General features: G+C 40.6%; 1 protein-coding gene across 4 annotated transcripts in view; it reads right to left on the bottom strand.

Annotated features, from left to right (window-relative positions):
- Positions 1-24,332, bottom strand: part of GOLIM4 (golgi integral membrane protein 4) — an 80,798-nt gene extending 56,466 nt beyond the window's left edge. The window contains exon 1 of one of the 4 annotated variants that reach the window (XM_029214419.1): positions 23,845-24,332. In XM_029214419.1, the coding sequence (XP_029070252.1) occupies positions 23,845-24,031 (187 nt within the window). In that variant the 5' untranslated portion in view covers positions 24,032-24,332. The remainder of the gene's footprint in view (positions 1-23,844) is intronic. The other 3 variants (XM_029214421.1, XM_029214418.1, XM_029214420.1) reach the window with 3 other exon arrangements.
- Between the last annotated feature and the right edge of the window lie 370 nt (positions 24,333-24,702).

The raw sequence follows: 24,702 nt of genomic DNA, 5'->3' as shown, positions 1-24,702 counted from the left end.
GGGGTGGAGTTGACTACCTTTTTCAAAACATCTACCGTGTACCAGGCACAGAATAGATGTTTTCATTAGACTCATAACTTCAGAGAGCAAGTATAATCTTTGTTCAAACAGGCAATGAAACAGGCTGAGTGGCTAGGTAACCTGTCAAAGATCATCCAAGTATTTAATTATGGAGTCCAGATTTGAACCCTGGTCTACACTCATTCCAAATTTTGGGAAAGTGCATAGTTTCCTCATCTTCTTGAGTTGGGTGTTCACACTGTAGCTTCATTAAAGTCTCTGACGTAATTGTCTGCCTCATCAAATACAGATTCAAAGGACCTCTAAAAACACATTATAAAACTCAAAATGAATTATTTTTAATATTCTCTTCCAATGATAAAATTAATCAATAATGGCCTAATTTTCAACTCACGGAAACAACCTTCATTTTCATTAGGGTTATTAAAGAAGTAATTTTAAAAAAGAAAACAGTTTCTGTGGCCTGCCTAGACAGAGGCACATGGCTTTATAACCTGAAAGGGAAAGCTTATCTATTTAATATAACACCTTTCTGATTAAAGATTAAAACCATACTCTGAAAAAACTGAGGTCAGGGAGTTCCCCGACTTCTTTACATTTAATAAATTCGCTCCTCTTAGTGAGTGGAGGTTTTTTTACACTAAATTGTTAAATCTACTTTTAAGACCAGTTCTTAAAAAAAAAAAAAAAAATCAACACTGAAAACAGCAGCTTTCTCTTCATCCTACAGGCCAGGAGCTGGCATTACAGACTCAAGGTGGACCCAGATATTGGTGCCCAGGGCACATCTGCCACACATGCTTACAGCAGCCTCCTGCGTCAGCAGAGGGATGATGGCCAGCGGCACACACTTAAGCATGACCTAATGAAGCCTTCCAGCTCACATCATCAGAGTTTCTCAGTGCCCTGGCACACCTAGAGAAAACGGGAGTTGTGCTAAATTGGAAAGAAAACTGAATTTAGAGTGGGCAGATTTTCATTCAAATTCCTTCTCTCATATACCACCTTTGTCATTCCGAACACAAAACCTTTCTGAACCTCACTCTTCTATTCCAGAATGTAAGTATTAGGGCCTGTTTCTATGTATGGTACAAAATAGGTACTCAGTGAATTTCAGCTGAATTTAAAGCAAGAAAAGGGCAGAATCTTGGCAGGACTCTCAAGGCATGAACGATGAATAAATGCAAGAAATGCAACATTCAGAAGGGAGCAACCTGGAGTGAAGAAACTGGTCATGGTGAGAAGTTCCTGACGGTCAGTGGAAACCACCCAAGAGGAAACAAGGAAATAGAGCAGCAGGAAGAGGCCTAAACTGAAATGAGATTCTCTGGGGCACACCAGACAATCCAGCAGGCCAGGGAGATGACCCATTTTGCTTGATGACTAGAAGAGAATGCTGATGTCACTGATTTTGCTACTGAATGAGTCACAAGGGTGGATAAACTGAGAAAATATGTGAGGGAGTGGAAAAATGTAAGTAATTACACGGATGTTGTAGAACTTAATTAAAAAATTCCTTGCTCTGAATGTTTTGTTAACTCTGAGTATGTACAGGGACTGATACATCCCCCCATGAAAGCCCCACGGCCTTATACTTCTCAAGGGCTGAGCTGCCTCTGAATTCCACTGCTGTAAACCCCAGGCAGGGAGTGAAATACCGTGTAGCAGCTAATACCTGCTTCAGGGTATCAAATCTCTAAAGGATACCAAGAGAGTGTGTTTAATTTTACAGTCAATCTTGGACTGTGAATTTTCCATAGGGCCAAGGTACTGGTACCAGTCTGCCATGAAACTCAATCTTGGATTGCTCCCCAAGTTGTGCTGACAATCTTAGGAAAGAAAGCTGTCTGCAGGACTGGTCCTCCGAGTCTAGCTCTAGACCACTGGGTATAAGCTAGGACATCCTTGTCAAAGTGGCATGCATATGGATGCTGCTTACCAAGGCATTTGTTGCCAGGCACCAGGTGGTAGAGTGTGAAGCCCATTCAATCTGGTGGGGATGACTGGGGAAGGAAGAGAGGACGGAAGAAAATCCATGCCAGTAACGTTCTAGGCCTTTAACATATTTACTCTTTACAGCGACACTGTAAGATACAACTTTTTAAAAATCAGGCTCAGAAAGATACAACAATTAGTTTAAGGACGTAAAACTAAAATTTGACAGACTTATGAGTCATTCTGACTTCAAAGCCAACTGTGATATATTGAACAGAGACAAAAAGTTCAACAGCAAACGTAAGTAAAACAGCATCTTGTTTATTAAGAGTTGTTAAAACACAGGTGAGTACCAGAAAGATGAAAAAATGAGCCACAAAGAGCTAAACTAAAAAGAAAACCTCCCTTAAAAATTACTTGAAAACTCTTTCATAGTCTCATTTATTCTTATTATACATAATTCTATCAAGTGTGGTTACTGGGCTTTCAAGTCCACAGCAAAATTAGATGAAGCAACATTTTTTTTTTTTTTTTTTTTTTTGCGGTACGCGGGCCTCACTGTTGTGGCCTCTCCCGTTGCGGAGCACAGGCTCCGGACACGCAGGCTCAGCGGCCATGGCTCACGGGCCCAGCCGCTCTGCGGCATGTGGGATCTTCCCAGACAAGGGCACGAACCCGTGTCCCCTGCATCTGCAGGTGGACTCTCAACCACTGCGCCACCAGGAAAGCCCTAGATGAAGCAACTTTTAAGGCGAGGGAGACAGAATGACTACCATAAGAAGCTGATAACAGTGAAGAATACTATACAATACAAGAATACAATTGTTACTCGGAGAACGAATTGCAAAGATACACTGATTGAAGGCTATTTAAAGTATGGGCAACTGCTCTATATATGATGACAACCACACATTATGAAACATGATTTCCTTTATTTTTAGTTATTTCAGCAAGGTGATCTTTAAAAATACATAACTAAACAATTTACCATATCTATAATACTCTTGTAGACCAGGCTTCCTGACTTTTTAGTTGTTCAGGAAATATGGTTTCTTTCCTTCTTACATTCTGAGAATGCTAAAAGAAACACAATATTACAGGACAAAATAACATACTGACCTTAAGACATCAAGAGGGCCTTCTATTGTGAAGCCTCCTCCAATTCTCACCCTGCCTCTCGCACTGCAATTTTCTCCCTCTTCTTTATTTTACTCATTCTTTACTTTATTTGTTATTTCACTTGTTCTCATATGGCACATACCCTTCCTTACTTAAAGGACTCCTTGGGGGTAAAGACCATTTGGGGGTAAGCTTATTTCATTTGTAACTTCAGAGTATCTAGCACAATGCCTTCTACATAAGGTAAACTCAGCAAATATTACTTAAACTAATGAAATTTATGTTCAGTACACTCAATTTTAGAATACAGGGATGCCTGGAGAAACAATTTCCATAAGAAATGGTTGAAAAGGTAACCTATGTGTTCATTTATCACAAAATGATCTACTACATTTCAGGCATTGTTCTAAGCCCGAGGATTAAAATAGTGGACATGAAATACCCGTTTTCTGAATTCAAGGTCTCATACTCTCATAGAGGAAGACAGACAAGATACAATTCACAAGGAGATACAATATGGGATTTCAGATAGTCATCACTGCAAATAAGATAAATATGTAGGATAATGGGACAGAGAGTACTTAGGTGAATGAACTATCATCATTTTTCAACTTATTCCCTTATATCAAGGAAGAGACGCAGCTATGACTTCTAAAGATTGTTCAGAGGTAAAAAATATGAAAGATGTAGGCTTCTCAAAAGTAACCAGTGAAATTCCCATGGGCTGCTGTAGTAGCCAGCCTTCCACATGGTTCCCTATGATCCCCACACCGCCTGGTACTCATACTCTTGTGCACTCCCCTCCTACACTGTACCAGGGTTGGTCTGCGTGACTGATAGCATCCAGTGCAAGTGGATTCAATTATAAAAGCCTGGCTTCTGTGTTGGGCTCTTCCTCTGTTAGATCCCTCACTCTGCGGGGGATGCCACGTCATGAGGACACTCAGGCAATCTATGGAGGGGCGTTCTGTAGTGGAAAACAGAGGTATCTGACCAACAGTAAGAAACTGAAGCCCGCCAGCAACAACGTGAATGAGTTTGGAAGTGGATCCTCCCCCAGCCCATCCTGAGTCAACTGTAGCCCAGCCAACAGCTTGAGTACAGCCTCATGAGAGATCCTGAGCCAGAACTGTCCAGCCAAGCTGCTCCTAGATTCATGACCCTCAGGAAACTACGCAAACAGTTAATGGTTACATATGTTTGTTACTTGAAAGTGCTAAGTTCGGGGGTAATTTGTTACACAGCAATAGACAGCTAACACTGCGGCCTTTGTAGGAGTTGGCATCTGAGCTGAGGCCTGAATAAAAGGGAGTCAGTCAATGATGAAGAGATCTTAGGGAAGAAGATTCCAGGTAGAGAGAATAGCAGGTTTAAAGACTCTGAGAAGGCTGTGAGCTTGGGGTGTCACTGCAACAGCTAAAAGGCCCATGTGGTTGGAAACTTGTTGGTGAAGCACAACCAAGTGGTAAGAGAAAAGTGAAATTTTCCTTAAAGAGAGATAGGAAATAACATTACCTACCCTATATTTTACAATGAATAATCTTTATAGACTACTGAGCTACTATGTGGGAGGTAAGGGTGGAAGCAAGAAAACCAAGCAGAAGCTTACTGCAACTAGCCCAGTCAAGAGATGACAGGCAATCAGACTAGGATGTTAGAAATAGAAATATCAAAGATTGGTAAGATTCAGGAAATGTATTTTCAAAGTGGAGTCAACACAACTATATAAAAAGCATCCATGTAGTCTACACCATGCCAATAGGTTTTTGAGTCACCTGGATAACACCAGAACAGACCTAGAAAGAGGGGAAATTAGATATGATTGAATGAGACACAACTCAAAATTCAAGACATAATTCTTGGTGTGATGGTTAAAAATTGTAATTTCTTGCAGTTAAAATGCTGTGGGGCCTGGTAAGTCTCTTCCCTTTACAAAATAATTAAGCAGTCAGTAGAAATGTTCTCTTTGGCATCTGGTCCAACTGGTGCCAACCAGAGTGTTTAAAAAAGTATTTAAGCAATCAACTAGTAGAGTTTAAAAAAAAATTAAGTAATAAAACAGAGATAAGGAAAACCAAAAATAAAGTCAGATTTTCTTTCCACATCAACATATTTCCAAAGGGACAAAGTTAAAGACAGGAAGTATTTCTTTAAGTTAAAGAACAAATACATGGTAACTGGCCAATTATTCACTGGTTTCATAGAGTATTAGAGTTTTACTTACTGGGGCTTAACAAGAATCTACATGTTCCTACTCTGAAAATTTTCTGAGCAGGCACTGTTCACAAAAAGTACAGAAGTAATTTGTCGAAAAAACCTGCCTTTCTTACTGCTTCTTCCATTGTATGCACAAAAAGCATGTCAGGACGACTCACAGGAAATATTTATTTCCAAATCAAGGCCATATTTTTGTACCTGGGGACCAGCCTTCGGCTTCCCTTTTTTGGTAAAAAAAAAAGTTCTGATATTCTCAAGCCGAGACATGAAGAATCAAGCTTTAAAAAGTAAAAATATAAACAAATTATTATTAGGATTATCTTACTACAGAAGACCAATTCTTAACTTACTAGTCATACACACACATATATACTACATATATATACATCTCACATTAAATGGAGGAATTAATAAATATGCAACTTGAAAAATAAGGGTGTTTTAAAGAAATGCTTAAAATTAGATAAATCTTTAAAAAGACAGAAATACTGACAAAAAGACAGGGCACCCATCTCTCTAAATTTTCCATATTTTTTCCCCAAGACCTTGGGTATAAAAATATATAGCTGCTATAGTAGGCACTAGAACCTTCAAGTAAATACTAATGGCATAATTTTTTAAATTTATTTATTTTTGGTGCCTTGGGTCTTCGTTGCTGCACGCGGGCTTTCTCTAGTTGTGGCGAGCAGGGGGTTACTCTTCATTGCGCTGGCTTCTCTTGTTGCGGAGCCCGGGCTCTAGGCACACGGGCTTCAGTAGTTGCAGTGCGTGGGCTCAGTATTTGTGGCTCGTGGGCTCTAGAGTGCAGGTTCAGCAGTTGTGGCGCATGGGCTTAGTTGCTCCACGGCATGTGGGATCTTTCTGGAGCAGGGCTCGAACCTGTGTCCCCTGCACTGGCAGGTGGATTCTTAACCACTGCGCCACCAGGGAAGCCCTGGAATAATTTTTTCATTTAATTTTTTTAAAGAAAAGAATCCCAGTGAATATATAATGGATATTTTTTAAAAGCCAAGCATTACTTGCATATTCATGAGAAGTCTACAAAAAAATTTAAATGTCCAAGCCTATCCATGGGTCCATGTTCTATATTGTTCTAGTTTTTTCTCAACCCACATAAATCAATGTATTAAATTAAATCCTGTATTTGATCACATCTGCTTTTGCTGCTAAAATCAGCATATTAAATGTTGAAATACTTCAGTGGAGAAGTTCTACTTATTCTATGTCACTGAAAGAGCAGTCATAAAAATCTGATAGAAAAGCCTTCAGCTTTAAAGGATACTTCAATTACATTCTATCTCTTAATGGCAGCCCCTGTAAACTTATTATATCCTCCAAGAAAGCCTGTGGACAGCAGGTGCTTCAGAAAAAGTTTGCTGATTAAAAGAAAATATATACTCGTTGCCTTCTGTTTATAACTTATGCTACATGCCTTTTCATTATGAACTCATTCCTTTTGCCAAGAAAACTCCAATATGACTAAAATTATGTTAACCTTTTTAAAAGTCTACATCAAATCACTGTAAAATAATTCTTCAAATGAAGGAAGCTTTCTTCTTTTATCTCACACTGTACCAATTTTTAAATTGACTATGGTACATAGGGTCATCACTCCTAATTTTTCACCCCTCACTACTGTAATTATATACTCACACCCTGCCACACAGGCAGTAGTGCCTAGCTGTGCGCAGAGTGTTCTTCCACGCCCCAATCCATCAATGTTGGCATTGACCACGTGTCTTATCTGGTCAATGGGATAATAGAAATGACAGTGAGCCAGTTCCAAGCTTGTCTACGCCTAGATCCAGACAAATCAGTCCCAGGCAAGCCCAGTCCACAATGGTCAAATCACAAACAAACTACAGACCTGTGACCATGAATATGCTTGTTCTTTTAAGGAACTGAGATTTTGAAATTGTTACAAAACAAAAATATATCAATGCTCAGTATCTTTATATGGCTACTCATGTAACATTAGTTGCATCAAACCACACCTCCTTGGATTACCTATCCTAATAATAGTAATTTTCTTTGACTATCTTCTATTCCAGAAAACAGAATCAGAAATCTTTTTAATAAAGGAATTTTTAAAGAAAAAGTTGTCATGGAAAGACATTCTATGAAGTCTAATTTTCAGAAATAAATTACAATATGCCAAATAAACTATATTTTAACAAACTCAAGTTATAATTTTGTAACCTCAGATGTGTCTACAATTTACCAAGCAGTACTCTAAGTGGACTGAAAGTAACCCATCTCCCTAACTATCTGAAATACTCCAGAACCGCTCATCTGGTTTTTTGAGCAGTTCCTGAATAGCTTCCCTTCAAAACTTCACAGCTGTGAACTAAGTAGTGTTAGGAGGAGGAACCAGTATAAATTAGTAAAAATCTTCAGTTAAAGAAGAGTTTAGTAAGTACAGTTTTGTTAATTTTGAATACTAATACTTTTAGGGTCTGCCTGAATCACAAGATAGGAATCATCTGTTAATTCTGTGGCTAGGAGGATGTCTTTCCTTTTTATGCTAAGTGATTTAGAAATCTATTCTTTTAAAAAGTAGGGTAAAAAAAAAAAAAAAAAAAGTAGGGTAGATTTTTGTTTACACAAATATTTTATTGATTTTTTTCTGTCATAATTTGTATGAAGACAAACTGTAGCCTAACACAATTCAATTAAGACAAGTTATAAAAGCAATGAAATTTTCATGAATCACTTCCAAGAACGTTATTGCCTTTTTAGCCATTTATATATAATAAGGCAAAACTAATATACAGTGTGAAAACTGTATATTAATAATTTGCTGAGCATGGGTCACTACAAATAATTCTTATTTTCATTATTGTGCACTAAAGCTAGCATCACAGAATATAAAAACAAGATTCTTAAGGCTAGTTCAACCACCCACCAGATACTTGAGTTAACTCTGTAACATTGCTCCCAGATGCTCAGTTATCCTCTGGACCCTTCCAGTGAGAGGCAGTGTTCCCAAATCAGGGGGATTGTGAACCTGTTTCAGTAAGTTAGCAAAAGGCGGTAATCAGGCCTATTGTAATTTCCACTTTTTAAATAAAATAATTACTTTAAAAATGACCCTTTTACACAACACAAATGGGAAAAGAATGTATCAAAAGAGCACGAATGATGGTAAATAGAGAACAGACAAGTCAGCTCACATCTGGACGGACCCTTGGGCAGCTTATCCTTATCCTTGGCGGAGCAATGACACCAATACTTGCATTTTGAATGTTAGGTTTTAGTTGTTTTTATTTTTGCTCATATTTTTACATTTGTACTGATAATAGTCCAGTGCATACAGACAGGATGCATAAGGATACTGAATTAGCACTCACTAGTAGAAGGGAAATAATAAAATAACAATTTTGCAAATGCACTCAAAATAGTCCTTAAGTTGCATTATCTTACTCAAAATAGTCATCAAGCACATCAAGAAGTCGCTAGCCCTTAAAAAAAAAAACAAGTCAAAAGGAACTAGAGCATTCATAGCAGCAGATCTATCACTCAAATGCTTATCAATAGTAGAATGGATAAATTGTGATAGACATATAAGATGGCACACTAAAAGAAGTGAACGATCTATAACTACATGTAATAGCTTGGATGAATCTCACAAACAATGTTAAGAAAAAGAAGTCAGGGGACCTCCCTGGTGGTGCAGTGGTTAAGACTGCACGCTCCCAATGCAGGGGGCCCAGGTTCGATCCTTGGTCAGGGAACTAGATCCCACATGCATGCCGCAACTAAGAGTATGCATGCCACAACTAAGGAGCCCACATGCTGCAACTAAGGAGCCCACGAGCCACAACTAAGGAGCCCGCCTACCGCAACTAAGACCCGGCACAACCAAATAAATAAATAAAATAAATAAATATTTTAAAAAAAGAGAAAAAGTCAGAAACAAGATTATATATTGTTTGATTTCATTTATGTAAAGTAAAAAAACAGGCAAAATCAATTCACAGCAATTATCCTTAGCGGGTGGGGGACAGTTAGTGACTGAAAGGAACTCAAGGAAACTTCCGGGGTGCTGGTATTGTTATGTGTTTTGATCAGGTTGCTGATCATACAAAGGTGTTTGTGAAAATTCATCAAACTGCCTTGCTTATCATTTGTACACTTTTATGTATGTATGTCACAATTCATAATAACTAAAATGTAAAAAAAGAAAGTAAACGTTAGGCTTGATTGGGCTATTCACATGCCCGGTGTTTTATTTGTGAAGTGTCTGATTTCTTTCTTCTCATGTCAAATATAGGAACTCAATATATTAAGTCTAAATGTAATTTTGTCTAGTTTTAGAGCTACAATATGTAACTAATTTTAGACTACATTTTAATATACATCTGTGTCGAAAATCAAATACACTGTTATTCTGAATGTGTTGAAAATTGTTTTCTTAGACAAATAATTCAGAGACAACTAAATGCTCAGTGTCACTTAAAATAAGAAAAATAATTTTAGTCTTTATATATCATGAATATTATATTATCTTTAAAATTACCTTTATTATATGATCATTGATAATACACAAAGCTAAATTTTCATTTACATAAAATCATTTCTGTATCATGTGCCATGCAAAAATAAGGAAAAAAAAACTCCTTTAGGAGTTTATGAGATTGTCTGGTATAATGAAAAGGTTTTGAGAATTAGAAGGAAAGTTGGGCAAGAGTGTAGTAATAGAGAAAAAGAATGGTTAGAACCGTGGATATCTGCTGACAAATTCTAGACTTTCCACCAACAAGCTGTGTGAGCTCTGTCAGGTCAACACTGTCCAACAGAAATACACCATGAACCACGCTTGTAATTGTTAGATTTCTAGCAGCCACATTTTAAAAGGCAGGAAGTATATGTGCACTGCAATACACCAATAAGATCTAATGCGACCCAAGACTTCATCGAAATGCAGTGCCACCACGGCAATAAAGCTATGCTTAACAGAAAAATATTTCACAATGCTTTGGCTAAAAATTTTAAGTTTAAATTAGTTAAAATATGAAATTCCAGGGCTTCCCTGGTGGCGCAGTGGTTGAGAGTCCGCCTGCCGATGCGGGGACGCGGGTTCGTGCCCCGGTCCGGGAGGATCCCACATGCCGCGGAGCGGTTGGGCCCGTGAGCCATGGCCGCTGAACCTGCGCATCCGGAGGCCTGTGCTCCGCAACGGGAGAGGCCACAACAGTGACAGGCCCGCGTACCGCAAAAAGAAAAAAAAAAAAAAAATGAAATTCCATTCCTCAGTCACACACTAACTGCACTTTAAGTGCTTCTGCCACACAGGACCAGTGGCTACCACACTGGACAGCACAGTTGTCAAGTCATTCGACCTCTCTGAGGTTCGCTTTCCTCATTGATAAACTAAAGGAGGTATTCGAGAGGAAGAATTCCCAGCGGAAATGTCTGCTAACCGAAGCCCACATGCCCCACTCAAAACAGAAGCCACGCAGGAATGCAGCGCAGTGTCGAGGGATCCTATGACTTTTCAGACAAAGTTGGAAATCCGGATGCTCACATAAAATATCTTTCTTTTTCCATGTAGACAACTACCGTGAAATTTTTCCGAGCACTGTGTGGGCCAAACCAAAACATATCCATATGCTGCTCTTTGCAACCTGGGTTCTACAAAGCTTCTTTCCTGTTTTTCCAATCTGTGATTTATTTAGGAGTGATTTGGCTTCTACATCTGGAAACTAAAAAACACAGCTGGAGAATCAGTTGAGTGGTGAGCTTCAAAGCCCCCCTGTGAAGTCAAGGTGAAGCTACAGAGCCTGTGGTGAAAGTTAGCAGGATGCCGGTGTGGGCCCGTGCCATGTCTACACCCCAGGTTGCAGAGGTGTCTGAGAAAGAATCATCTGAAGGTTAGGGACAGCCCAAGCCCCTAATTTTGGATCAAGGACAATGTGCCGGAGAGAGGTGGAAAGGGCAGTGAAGCCAAGTTCACCACACTGACTATCACTCTTATTACCCTGGGATCCAATCCAGTGGAGCCTGCCTCCATCCTTCAGGGCATGAGACGCAGAGAGGGACACGGTGAACATGCTGGTGACAGTAGAAAGCTGCAGAGGTGAAGCAGCAAGTGGTAGCGTGAGCAGCCAGCAGCACCTTCTGAGGACACGGAGATGGGAAGTGGTGGGGGATGGCAGTGGACCCCAAGGAGGCCAGTTCTCAAGTCCAGCTGCGTCACCATCTGGGAATATTCTTAACTCTGAGGAGGCAAAGTAAAAAACTCTGTTTTGGAATAGGTGCTGTCAAAACCTCCTTTTAGTTCCAGGGTGAGGGAGCCTTGGAAACTGAGAATTAGTAAGAGTCCTGAGTTAGGATTCAAGCAATTTGAGCATTAATCCCAAGTGTGTCACTGTCTTGCTGTGTGACTTCTGTTTCCCCAAATTCAAAATGGTAAGAATATTGCATATTGCCTTACTCAACATCACAGGTTTTCAGGACCAAATGATATCATGAATACAAAGCAATTTGAAAAGCATAAATGTCTCATGTGATAGCAAGGCATTTTTATTTATTATTTACTAAGCAATTACTAGTGGATTCTAGGAATGCAATTTATTAGATGTCATTTAAATCTCTAATCAGGATTCTTACATTTGAGGGAGGTGGAGTGGGTTTGGGCTTTAGAGGAATAGCAGTCAGCACTGATGACTCCATTACAAACCTGGCCACTTTCTAGAGGGTTCATGGTGTGGAACCAGGGGAGGTCAAATTCCAAGATGGACTTAAAAAAACCTCAGAAGGGGGAATTTGCCCAAAAGCAGGGGTTCTTAACCTTTTTCAGGTCACTGATGCTTTGAGGATCTGATAAAAGCTATAGCGTCTGTCTTGGGAAAAGGCACTTATACAAAATTGACCTAAATTTTCAGAAAATTCATAGACCCCACAGATCCCAAATTGAAAATGCCACCCTCAGGAAAGAGAGGGTCACAAACAAGACACACGACATGGTCTTAGACTGAGCTGTTGCCAGGTAGGAGGCAGTTTTGAGAAAAGCTGGAGGCCTGAAATAAAAACAAAGCAGTCTTTCTTTAAAGGCTCGGTCTCTGCTCAAAGTATTGCTACCGTGGGACCCTCAGATGAACACTTCTCGGGGGCTAAAAAAGGGGTCTCACATGTGTTCACAAATACCATCATTCTAGCTAACTGGGTTAGAAGCTACTGCTTCCTTGGGCAGTTTCAACAGAAAAGAGCATCTGCTAGCTTAATCCATATGAACCCTGACCAACCCAGGGAGCAATAGGTAAACGAGACAAAGACAATATGCAGCCTGTTAAGTGTCCCTAAGAACCACACTGCACATGTTAGAACTATACTGTAGAACACGTAGGGAATTTTCCCATTTTGGTTTTTGGGACAGATAACAGAGACCACATGTCCCAAGGGACTTACAATCACTGAGAGTATCACCAAGAGAAGTCCCCAGCAACCTAGCCTAACAGAGAGGATCACGGCAGCAATCTGGCACCCACATAGATAGCAGGAGAGCAGGAAGAGAATCACTGATTTCCTAGAAATTCAACAGCAACTTCTCACTGACAAGAACAGAACTCTCCCTGATTTGTGAATCAAGTATAGCCTCAAACATTTTGACAAAATATTCTCTACCCACTTCCCGATCTAATCTCTTACAGAAATATGTTTAGGAAAGTACAATGGAAGTCAAATGGAAAACAGAAATATTCATCTCATGTATCTCTAATTATTAAAGTATGTTTGGAAGAGTGAGGCCATACTGTGAATTTGAAATTACAATTGTTCATAAAACATTTAATGACTTTTTCCTAATTGCTCATATGCTCTATTTTTTATTTTATCGACCTCACAAAAGAATAACTCATGTATTGCAATATTTAAAACCTGACTTTCAAAATAGGGATGAATGAACAAGTTGAAATTACTAGTCATGCAATGAATGCTCTTTCTTTAAATCAAAGAAATTTATCTAAGACCAGTTGAACTCCATTAAAAATTGTATCTTCTGATTGTCAAATAATGAGGTCTTCACCAAGGACTGCAGGCTATATGAAGTCAGAAGGAACGTTCAGAAGCAAATGAAAATACTATATGAACAAACACACTGCACTGCATTCCTATCTACTTGCCAAAGAAATACAGTCATTTGTAGGAGTAGGAAATTTTCACAAGTTGTCGATGGATTTTGAAACTCCCCAAGGACAGGATGGCTTCCACTTTGGGATTTCCCCTAACAGCCTCCTAGTTAGGTTTATACTTCAGAGAGATACCTGGAAATCTCTTCTAATTTTAATTCTTCCAGGTCAGATGGTTTAAACAGCAGATAATTTCCCTCTGTAGTTCCATGACTTCAAATGCCACTTCTCACTAATATATGTCAAATTAAATGGTAAATCACATTTTAATATATAGTAGAACATTTTTACCAAAGTATTATGTTGGCTATTCCAAGAATATAATTTAGAACGGTGCCTGGCACATAGCAAGTGCTCGAAGAATGCCAACAATGACAATGTCGTTCTCACCTTGTGGGAGGCAGCTACTAAGATGGCCCCAGGTGATCCTTACTTTCTGTTATTCTTGCCCTTGAGCACAGGCTGGACTTGGTGATTAGATTCTAATGAACAGAATATGGCAGAAAGTGATGAGTTATCACCTTCAAGATTAGGTTATTAAAATACTTTCACTTTCATCTTGGGTTCATACACACTCTCTCTCTAGCTTTCTCTTGGATCTCTTGCCCTGAGGGATGCCAGCTATTATGTTTTAAGTTCCAGGTTGGAATCATGGGCCTTCAGAAAGGCCTGGATGAGTGAGATTGGAAGTGGATCTTCTGAGGCCTGCCAATAACCACATCAGTGAATTCTGAAGCAGATCCTTCAGTCCCGGTCAAATTTTGAGATGACTACAACCCTGATCAGCAGTTTGACTGCAACATCGTGAGACAGAGATCTTCAGAGAATCACCCAGCTAAGTCGATTCCTTTCCAGCAAAAACTGTGAGATAATATTTGTCATTCTAAGCCGATTCAGTTTGGGGGTAATTTGCTATGCAACAGGATAACTAATCCAGATTTTAGAAGTGGGGTGCTGCCATGACAAAAACCTAAAAGGTGGTAGAGGCTTTGGAACCATGTAGTGGGCCTAAGAAGAGTGCCAGTGACAGCGTAAAGTGCCTTGGACACATTGTTCACAGAATTTTGGACTTTGAAGAGATTTCTATTAAGGGCATGAATGAAGGTGAGGAAAATCTTATTGGAAACTAGAAATTGCACAGTGGCAAAAGGTTTAACAATACGACACTTATGTGTAGTTACGTGACCTGCAGACCCATGCATTTATATGAGACGTTTACAAAGTGCCAAATGAACTGGGTGATTTAGTTAAGGAGCTTTCCCAGCAAAGTACTGAAGATGCTACCTGGTTCCTTCTTGCTGTTTATAGCAAACTATGAGAATATAAATCGGGGGAGGGACTACCAAACAAAAAAGGAGGCAGGACCTGAAGGTTTTGAAAATCCTCAGTCTCTCTAGACAGCAAACAACGCTAAAGTTAAGAAACAGTTTCCAAGTAAAGATCATTTCTAGGGAACTGTCTGAGAAAACATGGTCTAAAATGAGATCAACGGTGCAGCTTCTGAAATCTTTTGGTAAGCCCTGGGAAACGCGGCACCTCAGAGTACTATTCAATCAGACCACAGGATCTCCTACAACTTTAAGGGTGTCACAGATACTCTCAACAGGCCTTTGGTAAGTTAAAGGGCATTGTCTCTCCCTTGCCTCTGCAGAAACTCAAGGTAGAGAAGGAATCATCTCCAAGATGGGTGTGGTTTTTTGTCTAACAGAGTAAACCTCAACAAGTTTCACAGGAGACCCACAAAAATTTTGAGAGGATTTTACCAGCAGATACACTGCCAGTTTGGACTGGAAGGAATGGAGATGGTCCTAAATGAAAAAAGGCCATAGATCCCCAAAATTCTACAGGCAGGAAGCAGACAGAAAACTCAGCTGCCAACACATGCTACCTTTCATGAAAAAAGGAAGGATGACTCAGTAGTCCATAGGGTAGAATCAAGAACCATGGAGAATTATTCCCAGGCCTGGACCTAGTTGAGGAACATTTGTCTAACTGGATTTCAGAATTTTCATGGACCAGCAACTCCTACACACCTTGCACTTTCTGCTATTTTGAATAAGAATATGTAGGTATCGTATGCCGGCCCCACTGTTGTAGGTTGCTTATATGTTGAGGTTTAGTTTCACAGATCTACCATGAAGAGGAACTATACTTGAGAAGTTGTACCTGAGGAACTATATCCAAGGAGCCATACCCACACCCGGATAAAACTTAGATGACTTCTGGATTTTGAGCTGATACTCACCTATCTAGTAAAGAGGATATATTTTTCATCTTCTAATAAAAGTGATGTTTGACATCAGTACTATTTAACGTGTTTTACAGAATCAAACCTTTAAAAAGGATATAAAGTCCTTTTAAAAATTATCTCTAAATGTTTGTTAATAGGTTGAGAGATTATTGCAGTAGGAAGCATAGAGTTACAATATTAAATCTCACTAACGTACAACTTGATAAACTGTTCTACACTAACCAAACTAATCAAGCAATTTATCAGCTGCCCAATATTAATTTACATTTAGAATACTTATTTTATAGTATCATAGCTATTGTCTAGAGCATACAAGCAACGTCAAAGTTCTCTTACATACCTTGATTTGTAGCTTTTTTTTTTTTTTTTACAAAAATTCCACTTAAAGAAGGGCTTTAAATGAGAGGTGAAATGGGAAATAGAATGTTTGACTCTCCTAAAATGATTATATATTTTTCTTAAGTTCACTTACTCTCAAAGGAAAGGACATGGTGTCATTCAAATGTTCTAAAATGCCTCATCCTTCAGAATGACAGCACATCTTTCACTTTTCTATTCACTACGTATCATATTGTGACATTTTATATGTGAAAAATAGCTAAAGCAATATTTTTTTAAATGTCATACTATTATAACGAGCAATTTATTTCATGCCCATGTCCCTCCAGGCTATGAGCCTATTTAGTGAGCCTTATTAGCGTGGGGCAAGGTCTGGCATGTCCTCTGGAAAAGCACCCACAGGCCAATAAAAACAAAGAACACAAGTGTGCCATTCAGAAATACATAGCATTGTTTAAAAATAGCAACACCCATGCTGCTCAGACCAAGAGGAGGGTGCTGCCAGTCTGCAGACGCAGCTGAGCGCAGTGAGGAGTGCTCCGCTGTTCTGGAAATCAGCGTATGTAGGCTCTGGGCTTAGCTTGAGACATATGCTAAGTGATTCATCCTCTTCAGGATTGTTTTCTTAACTGTAAAATTCAGTGTCTGTATCACCAAGTGATGCGTTCTTGAACGTCAGACATGCAGGTACTCATAACATGAGTTCTTATTTTATACATGCAAAACCTGCATAGGTACAATGGGTGGCCAAATGTTCACTTTCTACCCTAACATAAACTTCTAAAAAGGAAACTTTACACTACTACTTTGTAAATGAAAAATCTGACTTAACGTGCCATTAATGGGTAGTAACCGTAAAATTTAAATACAATAAAACAACAAAACAATTATTAAAGTCTAGCTGTCAGGCTGTTGGCTGCCTGAAGTCAGCTCTCTGAAAACAAATGAGCAACTATATCTAGGAGAGAGGCTCTAGTATCAAACTGAGAGTTTCTCCTTGACTTGCCAAGAAAACACTGAAAGGGAATTCAAAAGGGCAGAAGTTTCTCATGTGATTTGATGTTATTTTATGCAGCATCTGCAGATCACCTAAAATCAACTCCAGTATCAACTAAAATCACCTTTTTCAACAGCACCAAATGTCCTACACTCTGGAAATGCTGCATCAAATAATCACACCTGTTACTTCTGATTCTAAATTTTATCTTGAATCCTCACATGACCCACCTAACCCACTTTCTCAAAACCTTTAATACTGTCACAGAGACACTAAAATAATTTTGAGGGCAATGGAGTACTGTGGAAAGAACACAGGCTAGGAAATCACATTGGGGTTCCAAGTGCAGATTCATTAGATTCGACCTTGACACTGGCAACTTAATTTACCCCTCTGAGCCGCAGGCTACTCCTTCACACCAAAGTGCTCAGTCAGGGTTAAGTGAGAAAATGCATGTAAGTGCTTAAGCCCAGCACCTGAATGTGGCAGACACTCAATAAATGGTATGTATTTAACATAATTTAATTCTTTCAAGGAAATTTTCAAATTTCTATCAAAATAAATTTGTTTCAAATAAGAGTGGCTCGAAAGAAAAAATACAGTTGGCCATTTTTATTTTACAGTAAAGTTATACATATTTCACTTCCAAACAAAGCTACAAAACCCATAAACCACTGACTGGCAAAAGTAGCAAAAACATTTTGTCCTCAGTGATAAAATAAGAACACTTATTTGTCAAAATGAAAAACAGCAACTCTTAGCTGCTACCATGCAAAGTGTTCTCAAGTCCTTTCTTACCAAAAGAGGGTCAATATAGTAGAAAAGACAGAGTGAGAGTGTCTTTAATCAAGTAAAAGTTTCAGCCAAGGTGGGCATATGGCTCTGAAAAGAGTCACAATTAGACCACAGGTAATGACTCTATTACCTACTAGATGTAATACACGGTGGGCAAAATAAAAAGTAGCCCAGTATTAATCTTGCAACAGCAGTCCTGGTTACCTAGTAAATGTCATAGTGATGCGCTCTGGGATTTGTGCTAGTCACATTAGATGTATTATTTCTAGTGCATGCAAGTGTGCAAAATATCCCCAGCGAACTAGGAAGAAAGCGAAGTTCAGAGGGGTTACCTGCCTGCTCAAGGTCACTCCATTGGTAAACACCAGAGTTGCATTCTAACAGTATCTGATGCCAAACCCACTCCCCCTTCGCTAGTCCCTGTTTCTTTCTTTTTAGGACACGCAGATGTGGGCAAGAATCATCCCCAATGCTTTGAAATGTCATAAACTGATGTTAGTCCCCTTCTCTCTCTCTCACTTCTTCTAGTTTCTCTCAAATCATTTGCATTTTGGTCCTCCCGGCTTCAGTCGTCATTCTCAAACTCCAATTCACTCATTCCTTAAGTCTCTAAAACCTGGTCTCCTGTCCCAGCTCTTGCTAAGGCAGGAGGGAATTTTAAAAGGTCAAGGTAAGTTTTCCAATCTACTTGGATGTAGTGAACTGTATAACATGCCTGGGTCTTCTACCTCAGACTTAAACAAAAGGCTCACAGATACTGAGCAATTCTCTTCCCTGGTGAACCAATATTGGCAAGTTCCAATTTACAGGGACGACTAAGGCAGGTACAGTGTGTGGAGTCACACATATTCGTGCATGTCACATATATTTAACAGAATGTTTAACTGAGTCATATTTTCAAAAGTTATCTAGAAGCTTTTATCTTTTATTCAGAAAATAAATCTTAAGGCAGGGTTTTACATAAAGAGTTTTTATGTCTGTTCCATTTTTTAAATAGAACTAAACAAAAACAGCTTGATAAATTTCACCTTTTAACTGCACGATGTATGTACTTCAGTGAAAATGTCTATTTAATAGACAGTATCTAATTGATGTTTGTGTGTGCTAACTTTGCACTTGAAAACGAGTATCCCTACTACGCATTGCCTATACCCGTGGGGCTAAATTACTGAGGTCTGTGAACCACTCTGTTGTACATGAAGTTCCCCAGTATTCCAAAATGCAAGTATCACCCTTCTAAGCACTGTACACCCGCTAACACTATTGATCCTATGACAAACTATTATAAACACCATTATCCTGATTATTACATATGATGAAAGCAAATCACAGAGATGTTAAGTAACCCAAGATCACCCAGCTGGTAAAAAAAATATATATATATATAGCAAGACATCAAATCCAAGAGCTCTGACTCCTCAGCCCACATCCACTACATTTCACTGCTCACCATATAGAAGCACATTCATTGGCAGAGAGCCAATGAATATATAGGTATAGACCTATATATTTATTGATCACCTACTACAGTATATGCCAAGCACTTAGCACTGGAGATGAAAGAATTTTTTAAAAGCCTGGTCCTGAGCTGAAGGAGAACTTTTTTTTTTTTTTAAAAGCAAATTCAGGGTAGGTTGAAAACAAAGAAGAAACCAGATATAATATGTTTTCATGCTCAGGCAAATGGGCCATTCTATGTCTCAAGGGAACATAATGCAAAGGACAACTAACTTGAATAACCATGTCACCCTTAGAAGCACCAAACGTGTTTGTTTTAAATAACTGTAATACACTTATCTGGAATAGGAGCATAGAAGACATCATATGAACCTTTTCTTTTTTTCTTTTTCTTTTTTTTTTTTTGCAGTACGCAGGCCTCTCACTGTTGTGGCCTCTCCCATTGCAGAGCACAGGCTCCGGACGCGCAGGCTCAGCGGCCATGGCTCACGGGCCCAGCCGCTCCGTGGCACATGGGATCTTCCCGGACTGGGGCACGAACCCGTGTCCCCTGCATCGGCAGGCGGACTCTCAGCCACTGCACCACCAGGGAAGCCCTATGAACCTTTTCTTGATGGTTTCTGGTCATCACTGGGAAGACCAAGAGCACTGCAATAATGTAATACAATGTTTTAAGAATGAGGGACTGTGGGAGGGAGGGAGACGCAAGAGGGAAGAGATATGGGAACATATGTATATGTATAACTGATTCACTTTATTATAAAGCAGAAACTAACACACCATTGTAAAGCAATTATACCCCAATAAAGGTGTTAAAAAAAAAAGAATGAGGGATTGTTTGCGCCCCCCAAAATTTAAATGGTTACATCCCTCTCCCAGATCTTATTGCACAAGGTTACTGCCTACCTCTGGCAATCACACCCTCTCCTAATCTGACATGATATAAAGAGAGTTAATTAGTAACCAGACTTGAATTCTAAATTTAAATTGTCAGGGAGGGTCCCTTATCCAGAGTAAAGTACTTGGATTTATTCCAGTCTGCCTATTTTCTTTGATGTTCATTTAGGTACAACAAAAAAGGAGCTAATTATAAAAACAAATTCTGCCAATTTCAAAATTTTACCCATGGCAACCCTGGGAAGAGAAAATGATCAAATATCTCAAACAGGGACTGCTATGATAACAACAGCTAATGTTGAATGAGCAGTACCTACTATGTGCTAGGTATGTGCTAGGAGCTTCACAGGTATTAATTATTTTATCTTCACAATATTTTATAAAATAGGTCACTCTAATCTCCATTATATAAATAAGAAAAATGAGGCCCAAGATCACGCAAAAAGTTGCAGGGCTAGAATTTGAATCACATGCTTGGGGTAAAAGAAAAAAGCCTCAAATGTCTTTGCAGCCAAGCCAGTGAAGTAAATGTGCGAATCAGCTCAGTCTTAAGATTACAGAGCTGTGGTTCTCGACCTCAGCTGCACATTGCATTCACCTGGGGAGATTGCCAGGTGGGTTCCACCCCACAGATTGCGACTTAATTGGACTGGGAGTTGCCCCCAGGTAATTCTAATGGGCAGTCAAAGCTGAGAACCACTGTTTATAGACACAGAAAATGGAGCATGGCCCCAAAAGCATTTTTGCTTTTTTTGTTTTGTTTTGTTTTGTTTTTGGCTGCTTGGCGAGGAACATGGGATCTTAGTTTCCTGACCAGGGATCTAACCCGCGCCCCCTGCAGTGGAAGCTCCAAGACTTAACCACTGGATTGCCAGGGCAGTCCCAAAAGCAGTTTTTAAAAAAAAATTTTAAGTTAACTAAACACTGCGCTGGTCAAAGGTTGTTACTACTGCTTCTGCCACCAGAGGTAACCTCTGCCCCACTCCTCAATATAATTAAGGAACACTATGGATGGAAGATAGACAGGCTGGCAGACACAGACATTTGTTTTTAGTGGACGAAGCATTGCCAAAGTCTGGAACTTTCCCCATGTAACCCCTGCCATTTCCTATTTATAGAACTGTTCTACTCCAAAATACACTTGGAGTTAGACATAACCTACTTTCAGAATAATGTCTGGTGACAACCCATTATTAAACTGAAGATGACCTAAATACATTCATTTAACAAATGTATACCTTCAGATTACATGGCCAAATTACTTAACGTTTTTCAAGAGGCATTTTTAAAAAAAAGAAGGCCACTCATAATTAGCTCTGATTTTAATCCAAGCCAGGTCAAGAGATCTCACATAACGAAACAAGTCTTAAGAATGGAGAGTTTAATGTCCTAAAAACAAATCTATATGTGTACACAGCACCGCTGAATAAAATGTCATTTGTCATTGGAAAAGGGAAGCAAAAGCTGCGTACCATCAGAAAATCTTCATTAAATGGCCTGCAGATGTGAAATCCAAAATAAATGCTACAGAACAGAATTGTGAAAAAATAAGAATTGTAAAAAAAAAAAAAAAAAAAGAAGAAGAAGAAACTGTAGCCTGCTTGGGAAATCATTCTTCACACATAATCATATTGCAACTGTGCAGCACCACAATTCAAGAGCAAATGGCAAAACACTAAATTAAGAAATGGACTGTAAGGCCACTTGTTCAAACTAGCTACAACATTTTTTTTTCATCTCCTGCAGCAAAGCAAATGTTGTGTATTTTAATGGTCTTGTATTACCACTTACCACCCCTCTCCCCCACTACCAACACCAAAAGAAGGCAAATAAAAGGGGGAAAAAAACTGAGATGGATTTTCTAAATGGAATACTGCAAATAAAGGCCATGACTCAGAAATCAGGGCCTCCTCAGTCAATGAGTTCCAGCACTAGGAGTTCAGGCAAATGTGCTACTTGGGCAAAATATTTCATTGTTGTTACTTGGTTTTTTTCAAAAAGCAGACTAGGAAGTGAAGTCTGAGAAAGCAGACAAAAGTGATTGGAACTAGTTTTCTCATCACAGTTAAAATTTGTTTGTTGACTGAATAAATATATACATTGACCCCCTCCTGAGTGTCAGGCACTGTGCAGTGCTGAGGATGTATTGGTGAATGTGACAGCACCTGCTCTCATGAGTCTCCTGAACTAAGAGAACAAGGCACCAACCTTGCATAATCCACCATATACACCCTTCCAGTCACGTGTGTGAAAATCCAGTCCTGCCATTGTACTACTGGATGGCAAGTTTTTCCCTTGGTCTAACTGCCGCTAGTGTCTTCTAAGTAAACAAGTAAATAAATAAATATCCATATTTTGCATACCAACATTAACTCATGGGTAAATTTCAACAAGTTTTAAAGAAAAACATTTTTAGAGTAAGACTGAATCAAAACAGATTTTCCTTTTGAACAAAGCCCAGCTCACCTATTTTCATTGCCTGTGGCTATACAGCTTCAGTAAGCTAAAAATACTTCCTTTGTTTCTAAGTTGGGAAAAGCAAGTAAGACCAAGAATCAGAAAACATTCAAAATAGCTAAAGCAACGAAAAGGTATCTGTTTTATATTTGTATAAATATACAATGACAGAAACTATCCATGCAGCTTGTATCTTCCTAGAAATATGAAATAAGCTATATTTGCATGATCAGCAAGGACTGTCAACATTTCACTACTCAGAGCCCTTTACTATTATTACTTTTTTTGGTGGGGAGAGGACTGCATAAGTGTTGAAAACTAACCACAAGTATAAGAAAAAGCTTTCAAAAAATATGTAAAGGATGACTCTGCTCTTAACAAGGCCACATGGTGCTTACTTTGCAGTCATGCATCGTTTATGTTCCTGAAATTTACGTTAAATGGGATTCTAAAATAGAAGGATAGGAGCTTTCCCTCTTTCTGCAGGTATTGCTCACGTTGTGTTTGCTGTGTGTCTGGCAAAGTGAAAAACCAGGTTTCTCCTCTTGCACCTCTCCGGGACAAACTGAAAGTTACTCAGTTTAATAAAGTTTTTTTTTTTTCTTTTTCCAAAAACATACCTGCAGTATGGTGAACAGTAGCATGGACTTTTCCAACACATCCAACATCTCTAAAGTCACACTACTGAGTAAACAGAGATAAGCAACTAGCAGGTCTAGGCTCCATTCGACTGGGCCATTAGTTTGAACCACCAGGTCATGGCTTAATTTGCCTTGAAGAAACAGAAGTTTGAGAAATCTCGGCCGAACTCCCCATTTCTTAGGCTACTGACAACGTCAACTGGAAAGCAAATGCCTAGAAACCAGGAAACCATGCCCCTCCGGATCGGCTGGCAGGAGCGGAGGCAGGGATCCTGGTTTGTCTGCCCGGGTTGCAGCCGGGCCTTTGACAAGGGCTGGGGTAAAAGACTCAGTGTGTACCCGCCCATCCATCGCCCAGCGGAACCTGGGCTGGCGCTGCCAATTTCAAATGTAACCACCGGAGGAAGCGGGAGGATGCGGATGTGTCATCTCTGACACTCCGGGGTCCGGCGGGGTTTGCCTCTGATGTCCCTGAAGGTCAGAGGTGGTGCCCGCGGTGCCAACAGCTCATCAAAACCACTTTTCCAGTCGGGGCGGGAGGCGCGGGGCAAAGTTGGCCACCGGCCGCGCGCGTCCCGTTAACCGTACCTTGTAACTGGGCGGAAAGGGACTCCTGGTGCTGCTGGTACTTGAGTGCCACCGCTTCGGCTTTCCGCAGCTGTGTCTGCAGCTCGTAGTAGAGCATCGCGCCATAGAGAAAGCCGAACACCACGGTCAGCAGCAGCAGCGTCTGGAAGATCCGCTTCTGCTTTCGGGAGCACATCCCGTTTCCCATAGTCCCGTCGGGACCCCGCGCCGCGGCCGTCCTCGCCGCCGCCGTCCCTTCCTCCCCTCGGCCCGAGCGGGCGCCTCAGCAGCGGCCGCCGCAGGAGGTGGCCGGACGCAGCATGAGGAGGAGACGCGAGACACAAAAGCTGGGCCGGAGGGTAAGTGGCGCCCGCTCAGCCTCCGCGCGCCGCGGGGCGTGCAGCCATCGATGCCGCCGGGGCAGCCACCGCCGCCAAACTTTGGCGAGGCTGACTCTTCTTGAGTGCCTGGGCCCGGGAGGGGGCCCTCCGCATACTTCTGAGCGGGCTGTCCTCGCGCCGGTCCGCAGATGCCGCCTGCCTTGTTCCCTCCTCCCCACTTTTTGGCCCGGCTGCCCCCGGCGGCTCTCGGAGTCCCGCCCCTGCCGCTCCCCGCCCCCTCGCGGCAGCTCTCACTGCGCGACTTTGTTGCCACCAAAAGGAGGGGGTGCGCGCCCAACAAAGGGAGCCGGGCTCCAGGCGGCGCCTCAGCGCGCGGCCCGCGGGGGTGAGTAGTTGGGTGGGGGCCGGCTGCCCCGGCCGGGTTTGGGGGACAGCGGGCCGGTGTCACTGACGGGGCTGCGGCGCCTCGGCCGCCGCCGCCTCCCACTTAACTTACGTGTCACCCACGGCCCAGCTATTCTGGCCAACGGGATTCCGG

Source organism: Monodon monoceros, unplaced genomic scaffold (assembly GCF_005190385.1).
Source record: "Monodon monoceros isolate NGI ecotype Baffin Bay Population unplaced genomic scaffold, NGI_Narwhal_1 Super_Scaffold_11, whole genome shotgun sequence".
NCBI lineage: Eukaryota > Metazoa > Chordata > Mammalia > Artiodactyla > Monodontidae > Monodon > Monodon monoceros.
The sequence above is the reverse complement of the archived record's forward strand: the minus strand, read 5'-3'. Positions and strand labels throughout refer to the sequence as shown.